The following is a 12957-nucleotide window of genomic DNA, read 5'->3' on the forward strand; positions in this document are numbered from 1 at the left end:
TAGAAAGAGTAGTCAAACTTTTACACTAATAACATTAGAGGGAGCAATCAAACCTTTGGTAGCTCCCTGAGCTGGTTTGCACTGAGGTACAATTCCTCCAAACTACGCTCCTGTCGCAAAACATCATCAGGCACGCTCGTCAAGTTAGAATGCCTTCGATCAATGCACTCATACTGTCGAGTTGTCCGCCAAGGAAATAAATTGAGGCACTTGAACATGTCTGCAGTAAGTAGGAGTCTCTACATCATAGTAAGATCACGCTTTAAATGTCTGTTACAATATGTGGCGCCCAGTGCACACTATGATGGAGACAAAGTGTTGGGCCTAAATTACAGACCCAAAGCTAACGACAAAAATCAGTTCTCCGTACAAACAACCATATTTAAACTCTGTCGATGCGTATCTTCACTTGTTGACGAGAGCGGATAAAATCCGGTGAACAGCTGTACTGAAATGAGAGGAAATAACGCAGCTTTAAAACAAAATCAAACAGAGATTTTCAACTTCTGGCTCGTTGACACCCTGATATTTAGTAAACTGGCAGTAAATCCCAAGATGCACCATGACACGCGGGTAGAACCGCGGGTGAAACACGAAGCGCATTGGAAGAGCCAAACATTCCAGTCAGTGCACTTTCCCTGGAGAAGGCAGGTCGAACCGTGGGACGAAGTGTCTAGGCAACTTTACTAACAATATAGGGACCATTTTTCCCTTAAAGATTGGATATGTCTTTTGACGCTCACTTTTCAGTAAAAAGTGGTTTTCTTGTAAAACACTGGATTGTCAGATAAATTAGGTGATGCCTTCAGGTTTCAGTGAAATCCCCCTCCCCAAACAATCCATTTTTCCTTACGTTCTCTTTAATCTTTAAAACTCCTGTTCTAAACTAATCTGCACTTTTTTATAACAACCAGTAAATTTGATAATTTTATTCGAAAATCTGAGGCTGGCTTATTCTTAATTTGCTCTCAAATTAATATGGTAAAAGCAGTGCGATTGCTAGCTTTCTCGCTCTAGGGATGTGTTCAGGCCTCATCTGCCAATAGAGTGCGTGAGGCAACCTTCATTTGCCGCCAAGTTTGAAAATTCACCCAAAAAGCACCCACACATGGCTAAAAAATTCTCGTTTTTGAGATAAAACGGTATTCAAAATTGCATTTTACAGGAGCTCAGCCGCAGCTTGTTTTTAGTTTGTTCTTAACTTTTGACCAATTTTGATGCTCGTGTTCTTATAAAATTTTTCTTATAAAAAAAGTGTATTGCATTTGAAATTGAAGGAGATAAAGAATTTTTAAAACCTGATGGAAATTAGGTAAGTGAAATGATTTGACATTTTTAGAAAAACATATTTCCCTACCAAATGCCAGATATTGCAAAATGGTGATAAATACAGTTATCGCAGTAAGGAACACCTCAAACTTCAAAGCAAAAACAATTTCATATATGGCGCAATATCAGATACAAAGACCTTTTTAGAGAAAATCGTTCAAATAATTTTCAATGAGTAACCAAAATAACAAAATCCTTTGCCGGAAATCATCAGTTGAGCCAATACAATATACACATGTTTGTGCAAAATACAGGAGTAGTTCACAATGCTACAGAACACCCGCGCACGAAATACAGGGTGTGGCACACTTAGTATTGCCTACTTGGTGCCTAGAGGACTGTGATTAGTAATATGCATTATATCTATCTTTTATTTTTGTGATTGCTACCTTTATTCGCACCAGACTTAGCTTTTCTAATTTCATCATAAAGAGACGACTTTCAAGCCTGCCTAGGCCCTGTGCTGACCTGAGAAGAGTGGCCCCAAAAAGTTATAACAAATTTCCTAACTATAGCATTAGTAATAACAATCACAGTTTTGTTCCTTTTCTTTTGTATTTATTCATTTTATTGTATTTTTTGTATTAACAGTCTATTTCATATTTCATTGCTATGTATGTAGTTTGTACTTAGATTGTAACAATTTCTCATTAAGATAGTTCCATTTTTTCTGTATTATTGGAGTTTTTTATTGTATTTTAGTTTAATAATCTTTTTGTATTGCTTATTTATAAAATTGTATGTTGAGAATAAAGACATGAAAACTGAACTGAACTGGAATTTTTCCCGAGTTCCAGAAAAGCTAGAGGGAAATTAAATGAGCCAGGAGGAAAAACACACAGAATGGAATAAATGAAATGCTATGCCACGAAATGCAATTTTCTATCAGCAATATGCCTTATCAATTATTAAAACTGTTTTTTTTGTAAGATCTTATTTCCCAATCAAGCCTTTAAGAGGATACTTAGCATTCAAATGTATTGATAAATTGTAAGAAGAAATTCTTAGATCCGACACCTAAGCAGCAATTAGCGATCTTTATTTACGTAATAACTCGAAGCTAACAGGTGCCGCTTGACGTTCGCACTTTGGGTCTCTATATGCATTGATCTGCGAAATACAAGCACGACGAGAGAATAATTACAGCAATATCAGCTGTACTTTCATGTTGCCATGGTAACAACACGAACGAAACAAATCCCTGTTAGAGAAGGCTTTCAAAGGCAAAAGCCATGTAAAAGAAACTTTATAAAGAAAGTTAGGCAAGGGTAACAATGGATGAGGGCAACAACACCCCCACATTTGGAAACGCCAAGATTTGCATTAAGGGCTACGAAAAAGTTGAGCAAACTTTGAAAAGAAAACATATTATTTGGCTTGCTTATGTACTGCATAACTTAGACGCCGAACAATAATTGCAGAGTAAAGAAGTGAGGAATATCAGGAGTTATATAGCGATGAATGAAGAAATCATTAGAAGATTGATGATGTCTTACTTTGAGGAATACACTGCAGAATGCACTTAATAGTTTTTTCCAGCACATAGAAGTGTTTAAGGGCCACTCCAGCCTGAAAAAATTTTCTGAGATTTTCGCATAAACATAAAGAATTATTATATTTTTCTCTAACCAAGTTCTGGATCTAGCTTTTTTATTTTTTGTGCAAGTTGATAGAGAGACCCGTTAAGGTAGAAGGGTGATACTCTTTTCTTTTTCGAAATTGTAAATTCATTTTGCTCAGCATTTTTTCATTTTATAAAATACGCAAAATTCTAACTTTATAAGGCTCAATAACAGTAATCGCTCTAGTGACTGTTATAACAGTTGCACAAAATAAATTCAGCCCTCTGGGTGCCCTGGCAAGAAGTATCATTTACGTTAAAAAATTGAATTGTGATGGGAACAGAAACTTTCCTAAAACATAAATTGCAGGTCTTTCGTGCTGTTTTTCCACCGTTTTAGAATCTGTACAAAGCTCTTTGTGGATCCATCTCTTTGTGGAACTCTTCTGAAGAAAGCCAAGAACATCGAAAACAATCAAAATGATTTGGCTGGTTAGCATAAATTTTTAGACACAGAGGGAACTGTTTCAGATACCCACAGCAATAAACGGAAGTGAAGATCGTGACAGAAATGCAGCTATGAAAGCACTCCACAAAGAGCTTCTGTTAGGAAATTTCGTGACGTGAATGTTAAAATTAGTTACGTCATATTTAAGATGAGTTTTAAGATTAAACAATGAGTTTTGAAATTTCCAAAATCGCTAAGAAACTGGAAAATTCGACGTCAACTTTTGTTGCTTAGAAATGAGTTCCTTTCAGAAGAATTGGGTTATACGAAAACATTAGATTATACGAAAGCATTAGATTATACGAAAGCATTAGATTATACGAAAGCATTAGATTATACGAAAGCATTAGATTATATGAAACAGGAATTATTGCAAGATTTCTGTGGTCAAAATAATCACATCTATTGAACATCATTGTAGATTTTGCTGTTGCATCATCGTAGATTGCTTCAATTGATAATTCATTGAACTGGACAAGGAACTAGAAAGAAGAGAGGGCATTTCAGCTGCCGCACCTGTTTTTATTAGCGGATGTTGATATTTGGAAGAGCAACGCATTTAATGTAAATAACGCGATTTTAAAGCAATAAAAAAATAACACGTTTGAGAACTTTGAATATAAAAGAAATTGATGCGTTTCGCACATCATTCAAAATTTGCTGTGCAGCCTACAATGCCTGCAAAAAGTCTTTGCTAGTCTTGCAAAAAATCAAAAATTTCATACTGCATCCCCCACTCCTGATCCGAACAATGTTCTTTTACGCAACGTTAAGAGGTTTTTTGGTCTCGTGGATTCATTCAAAGTAGCTATGATATCCATCTTAAAAACAAACACTGTTTTTTAGGGAATAAGGGTGTGGTTTCTGGTAATTTACAAGAAACGTTTTTTTCAAAACAACAGTTGCCTTCCTCGGCCTTATACTATAAAAATAGTTTGTCGAGGGTACCGTTTATCCCGCAAACTGGTATGTTTTTTGCGGTGCAGATAACAGTCACTTCATTAAAACTTTTTATAAAAAGACAAGCTTTACAACATACAAGCTCCAAAAATTAGATTTAATTTTTGCTAACAAACCCAAAACTTTGACAAAAGGAAGTACAATGACACAAAAAAGCACCACGCTTTACATTATTATAAAAAAATATTAAATGCACTGCATTTGACCTAGAAGATTACAATATGTGAGACAAAATTTTAAATTTAGATGAAAACAATCATATATGATCGTTTTTAAGTGGAATCATGACATAGAGCCCTAAGTAAATTGAATAATTGAATATATCAGCCAGGAGATGTTACTAATTACAGAATCTGGATAAGGCCCTTAAACAAGGAATACTTTTACACTATATCATAAAGTTATTTCTTTTAAAAGTTATCGATAAACTTGTATTTATAAAGGGATTACAAATGTTCTTCTTTGTTTTAATTTTACAAGACACCAATACATCTTATCGTCGCCTAAAAATGAAAAAAACATCAGACATTAGCAAATTTCAATGTTGGGGGTGACGTTATTGGAAATGAAGAAAAGAAATGTCGTGAAAATTCTGGTAACTATAATCTTAAATAAAAAACATATTTTGCCAAAGTAATTATGCAGGTACCGTGTTTTTAATTTGAGTATGAGCATATAAATTGAGTGTTACTGAAGTCTAATGAATATTGCTTTCTTCGATGCGTTCTATTGAAGTAGACCTTTCTTTGAAGAAATTAATAAGCAATCACATGATAGATAATTAGCAAATAAATACAGATTTGGAATGGGGGGGGGGGGGCGTTTGCAGAATGAGCAGAAATGACACAAGGTAGCTTTTCACACACTGTGTAAATGAACAAGGGTCTAAGATAATCATTTGACAAATATTTCTTTTTTGGGGGGGAGGGGGCAATGTAGTAGGACTAACCTCGCTTTGTTATATAATTATAGCCTCGATTACGTTTGTATATATATATAGTTAAACCATTAACCTCCAATTCAGTCAATTACCTACTCACATCACGAGTCGTTGTCTTCCTCCACAAACTGTAACGGAGACAAAAGTCCGCTACTTTAGAGTAACTCACGAAATGAAGACAACGACTTGTGTTATGAGTGAGTAATTGACTGAATTGGTGGTTGATGGTTCAACTATATATAACTCTATATATAATTGTAATCGAGGCTATATTTATATAATAAAGCGAGGTTAGCTCTACTACAGCAAAGTCACCCTGCCACCATTTATGTTGATATTACGCAAATGTCATAAGAATGTCATGCTTTGAATAAAAAAAGGTAAATGATTAACGAAACTCACCAAAAACTTCATACGCTCTTGTTAACGAACAGAGCGGTAAAACGCCCTGAAATAAAAAATTATGCTTTCAATATCGGACCTGCTATGCGGGGCTATGCACATTGAGTTTTTAGAAAACATTTATACGTTCGAAGTTATGTCTCCAGCTGATTCAATTAAAAATTCAACACCACTTTACATTTAATGATTACAAAAACTACAGGTAAAAGTGACAAAGCGCCAGAATATCATCGAGAGAAGAGTTTGTAAACAAAATATTTTAAATTTTGAGCAGGCAAATTAATTGCATTATAGCCAAAGTCTTGAATGAATACCGTAGTCTTTTTTTATTATTATCAACAAGAGTCAATTTTATGCACTCACATAAACCGTCTTCAAAGACGTTATAAATCCAAAATAAAAACAACGTGGAAAATGTTTCTATCATTTTTTAATTTCTTAAATCATATATGCTTTAATCTACGAAAAACATGACTGATTTGAGAGCTAATTGATGAATGTAATCGAGATTCAAACATAGTAACGTAGAATAACAAGAGCACAATAATACAAAATTAAACGGAGAAAAAGAAAACACTGAAACACATTTTCATAAAGCAATAACAAAACATGGGACATACTCTCGATCTGCCTCTCTGATGGCCTCACTCAATGCTTTTCTTTCCTCTCGAAGCGAATCCCTCAAAACATCCAATGACTCATCACTTAGGTTCTCATCAGAATCAAGAGAATAATCTTTTCTCTTCACAAGCTCTTCAACCCTTCTTTGTATTCTGTCTGAAGCACCAAGTGCTGCTTTTAAGTTCGGGGAATAACGTGCTTTGTATCTGCAAATAAACGATTCAAAAGATAGCATAAAAAATAATAGGCCTGTTGATTGATGATATTTCAACCAGGCAAAACATGCAACAGAATGTTCGAGTTAAAGAATGTTCAAGTTTTCAAGTATAGAACCGTATTTTGGAAGGTTCAAGGGAAATGCAAAAACAGTTCGAGTTAACAAACGTTAACATCATGACTATTAAAGTTCTCTCCTAAAAATGGTTTTATCAAAATCTCAACTAGATAAGAAGATTATCAATTGATTATCTACGTGAAAACATCTTGGAATAAAAGCTTGATAGAGAGAAGACATAATACATTGGGATATGTATAATCATAGATTTGGTATAAAAATAGGTTTAGTGACAAATGGAATCATAAGCAACGATGAGCGTCATTTCCTTGTCACTTTGATACAAAAAACTTGGTTTTACCTGAGCACCGGATCCGCGTACGTTTTCGATGGTTGCAAGGTGTCCTTCAGATGCAGATCATCCAGAGCATAGCGCAGGCTCCTTGTTGGACTTGCTGATCGAATTGGAGTTGTTCTTGAGCGGGTGTGTTTGGCAGTTGACCTGAGGGTGCTCGATGGAAAATCGGTTGAGTATTTCCAGGCTAAAGACAAATATTGAAAGAGGTCAGACAGTTAGGAGGTCAGAATTACGTAGTAGGAAATCTTATACTTGGATAACGGCTACGTATAAGAAAGTCTGTAAAGCAAATTAAAGTTTTATCGAGATCTAAGCATAATTAAATCTGTTCATACTTTGCTTAATCCTTTTCTGTATCCAATTAAAAATCAACGGTTTTTCAACCAATAGTTTCCAACAAACGCAATAAAATCTCACTTCTGGTTTATAACTTGCATGGAAAGTAACGATATCAAAGACTTAAACGAGTCGATGTCCAGAAAAATAACTCTGATAGGGTTTCAAGAAATTTAACTGTTACAATTCATTAAATTAAGAAGCCAATTTCGAAAGATAATCAATACATACACGGTAAGGGTTCTACTGTGGCGCTGCCAAGCCCAAATGATGCGTTTGGCGACACTGCCCTTCTGGTACGCGTAGGCGACTTAGATCGACGAGGCTTCGGGCGAATAAAAGAAGAGAAATCACGATTTTGAAGACTCTTATCGTCTTTTCTCTTTACAAGAAAACTAGAATCATGATCTGCGGTTTTCAGTTCAGAAGATGACATTGAGCGAGAAAGTCTAACAGGAGACACTGATCGAGAACGAGTTATTGATCGGCGCAGTGAAGCTCCCTGCAGAAAAGCAGATAATAAACGGATTACAATTTTACCATAGATTACCATAGATTTGGTTTATGTTATATTAATATATTAGTTTACATTTCTTTGTTGTTATAATTCTTAGATCACTTTTAAAAATATATAGATTGATGAAAAGTTAAGCGATTGCAGTTACTTTAAAATTTAGAGTGCGATGGTACAAACATGATGCGATAACCATTTTCAAGGGTCCTCTTTCAAGTCCTCGAAACGTTATACAAGCAGCTGCCTGCAAGATTTTGATTCAACGATTAATGCAGCAGACTTCACTTTTTGCCGACTTAAATCTTAGCTGACTGTGTGCGAGATATGGGAAACTTCAGGCAAAGAGAGCATTAAAGTTTGCGCTGGAGATTATCATGGAAAATTGCAGAATAAAAACCGTCCTCGCCTTTTTTATACAGCTGCAGAGACGAACTTCACTTGAATTTTCGGATTACTTCAAAAATAAAGTATCAATAACCCGATATTGCTCGTTTTGCTTAGAGAATGCACAGCCTGGTCACGAAAGGCACATTGTACACATTCACACGAATAACAAAGATTATAGGAGGTAATTGGACTTTTTAAATGGAAATGTGTCCTGTGTTTGTTTCATCATTTTGTGTTATAAACGAACAAATCTGCAATCTGTGAAAAGCACATGGTACAATGACACCAAATAGTTGCAAACTGAAAAAAACCTATATCATATTAATTTTCCAATGCAATATTATTTGGCATAACGTCTGCTGGGATTCTAACACACTTAGAGAAACTTATTGTTTATTGAACCACATCCTTTTGTATAACAACATTTTGCACGGTAGTATAAAGAAAAACACTATTTGGAACCCAGATGGTACTCTGAAAAATCCTAAAAAGCAATCCTAGAGCTCAGAAACAGGGTAATATTTTTGTTAGTGAGCCAGTTGCTTTGGTTTGTGAAAATCAGTAATCCATTCATTCATAATCACCTGTAAAAACCTTGTTAATACTGAATTACTCAGCAGGGCCCGCGTCATGAATTTGAAAGTGGGGGGCCAAGAATTCTTTCTCCTTTTACTGCAGCTTTAAAACTATTTGCTTCGCAAAAAAGTGGGGGGCATGGCCAACTCAGCCCCCTCGGTGGCGCAGGTCTTGCTTAGATCCTATGTACATGTGTCATTTGCAAAGACAAGAACAAAGTTATTGGACAGGATTACAAAAATCTTAGAATAAATCTCATTTAACTAGCAACTATAAGTTAATTCCTGGATAGCCTTTCACATTCAAATGGCTATTTGATCTGTCACCAAATATTGAATAGCTTAACTTTGCTGGCTGCAATCAGATAAGCCTGGTTAAAAATCAAATTACCTGCCTGTTAAAATACGGTAGACCTATGACAAACTTCAAAGATCAACAGATATTGCTTGTTGACTGATTACTTTCAAGGTTGTTCCTTGTAACACAAGGCAAGTATTGTAAGTTGAATAGCATTAATAATTCAAATGCAATAAAAACAGGTTGCAATTGAATCTAAAAATCTGCATGATTTTTTGACATGTGTAGCAAACAAACACATATTTTCTTATCTTACGAGAATCATAACTGTTTACAAGAATACCGATCTAATGACTAATATGTTACATACATTAGTTCTTTGTTCTTAATAACAAAAGGGTCGTGAAAAGAGATAAGAAAAAGCAGTTATCAAGAAGAGGGAAGTTGTAGAATAGCCAGATAATCAGCTATGATGAATACACAAGATTATCAGGTTGTTGCTACTGGCATCCATAAGAACATATGACTTTGCAGAGTATGCAGAATAGGCTTAGATAACAAAAGTAGGATACCACTCACAGATGTGCTGTACAGATCTGAAATTTCACTGATGGCAGTCTTTGATGAAAATTCCATCTTTACTGGCTCTCCCTGTTTAGAAAAATTTCCAAGTGAATTCAACTTTCAGTAAAAGTTTAACTTCAAATAATGTTTATTTCAAGTCACTTATTCAAAGGCTTTGATATATAAGAATACAAATGCAAATTATATATTGTGAAACATTTTTAAGTTTTGAGGCAACTACCAAATCATGATCTTCTTTCTTCTACCTAAGTATATCCTAAAATATTTGTTGCAAATACCTTAAATGATTTGTAGGAATTTATAATGAAAGTAATTTATAAAAATGTCTTAGAAATAAACCAACAATTACAGTTGGTTTTATCAATGATACTTACAGTGATTCTAATTGGCTTAAACCTAGCAGTTTTGTACAGAAGAATCTCTCTCCCGGGTCCATAGTATTGAGGAATTGCAGGGAAGAGGAAATCATGAGTGTTGCTACTGCAATGTGATATCACCTTTCCATCTGCAACATAATTTAAATTCATTGTAGAGAAAAAAATTGTTACAAGTAAATTAAAATGCCTTCAAAAGTACAAGTGGATAATCTTATTTAATTTCCAAATTATCAGCTTTAGTGTCTTCTAAATTTTATGGTTCCAGTAAAATCAACTGCAGCTATTGCCTATAGTTTCTGAAAGAAAGAAAAGAAGTTTAATCAAAGATCTCTATTCTAATCAAACAGTTCCAAATAATTTACTAAAATCAACACAATTCTTTAAATTTCTGACGAACATGCAAATTTCAAAAGCACTGGGAGGCCCCTCAATTGGGTCCTCTCCTATCTGCTAATTGATGCAAGTGGTGCATGAGTCACACTGTGGCACTTGAGTCACAATTAGATGGTATTCTTGCTAAAGAATACATTGTGGTGATGAAATAATTCTGCTAAATTACTCAATAAGGAATTCTTAATTCCAAAGATAAAATACAAGTTGAATCAATGAGTTGTGGATCTGTTCTGAATATGATTTTTTCAAGTATCCTGGTTAATATATGAATTAGTTCTTATTCATTTAATTGTTGTTTTGAGGTTTTTAGTGGGCAGCTGGAAGCCACAGCTGATTAATAATGGCTGAGGTCTCTTCAATGAAATCTATTAACAATATACTTGTGTTGGCTTAAAATTCTATAATTAGAAGCAGGATTTACAAAACCTTTTTCTTATCTATGACATCCAAATCTGTGAATGAAAAATCCCAGCTCAAGTTGCTGAACAACTTTGATACTTTTTAGAAAACCACTTTTAATTAATTATTGGGTAATCACAATCAAAAAGCTCACAAAAAAATAATAAGATAGTCATTTAGCATTTGAAAATTATCTGTACCTGATATGTAATCAGTGTGTTGCCTAAGTTCTACGATGACATCTTCACCTGTTTAAAAACAAGAAATTATTAGCATTGTCTGGAGTAAATGCTTTGAAGTCGCACTTAATTGCAATTTAATTTGTTGAACTTGGACTTTTCATGTCAATATCCACTTCTGTAAACCCAGCCATAAAAGATGACAATAAAATGCATTTGATCAAAAGAAAATACTATTGAAAATAACAGGAAATTGTTTATTGCTTACCCTTCAGTAACGCTGCAACCAACGACGGATCAGTGCAGTCATAAAATGTCTAAAGTAGAAATGCAGGGATAATCAATACAAAAAAACAATAATCAAATAATAGCAATAAAAACGTCAGCTTGGTTTTACAATGGGTTATACACACGGCAATGGAACAATGTATTTTATCATTCAACTGTGAGCCACGTGAAATATCAATGAAGATGTGTTTGTCAATGAGGTGTGATAATTGTAAATAAACGAGTATGGTGCATTCTCTATGAAATCTCTTGCAAACAAACAGCATGCATCAAAGGAAAGAAGGTTTGCACTGTAGAGACAACGGCTGGCTCTTACCCTTTCAAACTTTAAGCGTTCATGGAAGAACAGTGGAAAGGTGGGTGGTACCGATTTCGTTCTTGCCTCTAGCCCGAGCATCTCGACATTAAGATACACATACTCGTAATCTTTCAAGAATGTCCCAGGACAGGTAACCTTGAATGCAAAAAGAAAGGGTTTCGATAAAAACTTTCAAATCAAAATCGATAACTTTTTTAAACCTAAGATATGATCCGCGTCGTTAGCAACAGGTTGTCAGACACGTTTCTAAGAGGGGATAGGGGGTTAGAGAATTTGTCAAAAAAATACCTTAACCTCATTCATGAATCTTGTCACAGCTAACAACGTAAAGCAATATATTGATTTTTTAAACTGAAAATATTTCACAAAAAAAATCAAACTCTGATAGAAAAACAAGCAACAATGTCAGCTGATCGAGGCAATGAATTAATTTGGCCTAAATGCATATTAGAACATCTCAAAATTTGTCACAGACTTACAACATGGACGTCAATCTCGACAACGCATTTCATAGCCTTTCCAGGCATTTTGAAACCAGTGCTGGATTGCCTTATATTATAATCTCCAGTTAGGTATGGTGCTGGTAGCCGTTGCTACTGTCAGCTGGTCTCGACTTGTCCGCCCTCTTTGAAACGAAATCTCTGCAACTGACAATGGACGCTAACATGCAGGATCACGTGGACTACTATCTGTCCAATGCAACGTCTTGATTGGTCAAATCACGTGGGAATAAACAATCCTTATAAACATTCTCCTTCGTAGTTTCCAGGAAAAAGAAATTGGTACATTACACTACAGGGAAGCCAATTTCAATCTGTCGACAGAATTCGAAAATAATTTCTGCCAAGTAAACACAAACTTTTCTAAATCATAAATTGTATCTGACCGACCGAATAAAAAATGAACTGCACAAATCGCTTGAGAATAAATGACGTTGTGCTAAAAGGTCATAATGAAACTTTACTCAACATGGAATATAAAATGATGAATACAATAGTTTCATCAAAAATATTATCGACTACATCGATAACCTAGCTCTACTGAACACAGATTATGTTGTTCAGAATCAAGTTGAATGCCATTTTGAGTCACTGCAAATGATTCTTACCGCATTTTTTGGACAAATTGTGTAAGTGTTAGAACGACAAATTGCTCGGGAAATCTCAAATTTTAGTAACCGTTCAATATTGCTCCGGCTGGAACCATCACTGGATACATTTCTTCTCGCCAGGGGCGTAGCTAGCGGGGTGGTATAGATCTCCTCTTTAGATCTCCGATTCCAAGAACTGCATGTTGGAAGCAGTTATCAGAAAGCTTAGGGCTCAAGGTGACTTCCCCTCGCCCGGCCCCAATC

General features: G+C 35.0%; 2 protein-coding genes across 3 annotated transcripts in view; both read right to left on the reverse strand.

The window, feature by feature from the left end:
- Positions 1-550, reverse strand: part of LOC135689435 (protein scribble homolog) — a 50575-nt gene extending 50025 nt beyond the window's left edge. The window contains exon 1 of the mRNA XM_065206658.2: positions 54-550. Within this exon, the coding sequence (XP_065062730.2) occupies positions 54-218 (165 nt within the window). The 5' untranslated portion in view covers positions 219-550. The remainder of the gene's footprint in view (positions 1-53) is intronic.
- A 3962-nt stretch (positions 551-4512) lies between these two features.
- On the reverse strand, positions 4513-12274 carry LOC135689565 (uncharacterized). Of its 2 annotated transcripts, none has more exons than XM_065206822.2 (11): positions 12083-12274; positions 11601-11738; positions 11265-11313; positions 11018-11065; positions 10023-10153; positions 9643-9714; positions 7521-7791; positions 6957-7137; positions 6321-6527; positions 5701-5746; positions 4513-4861 (listed from the first exon to the last, which is right to left on the reverse strand). In XM_065206822.2, the coding sequence occupies exons 1-10, from the start codon at positions 12128-12130 to the stop codon at positions 5722-5724; spliced, it is 1170 nt and encodes a 389-aa protein (XP_065062894.2). In that variant the 5' UTR covers positions 12131-12274; the 3' UTR covers positions 4513-4861; positions 5701-5721. The 2 variants fall into 2 exon arrangements, with proteins under 2 accessions (XP_065062894.2, XP_065062895.1); XM_065206823.2 differs by having other exon boundaries at positions 7521-7614; positions 12083-12272.
- Positions 12275-12957: the final 683 nt, after the last annotated feature.

The sequence above is a fragment of the Rhopilema esculentum genome, chromosome 5 (assembly GCF_057945365.1).
Source record: "Rhopilema esculentum isolate cy_ngs chromosome 5, ASM5794536v1, whole genome shotgun sequence".
Lineage (NCBI taxonomy): Eukaryota > Metazoa > Cnidaria > Scyphozoa > Rhizostomeae > Rhizostomatidae > Rhopilema > Rhopilema esculentum.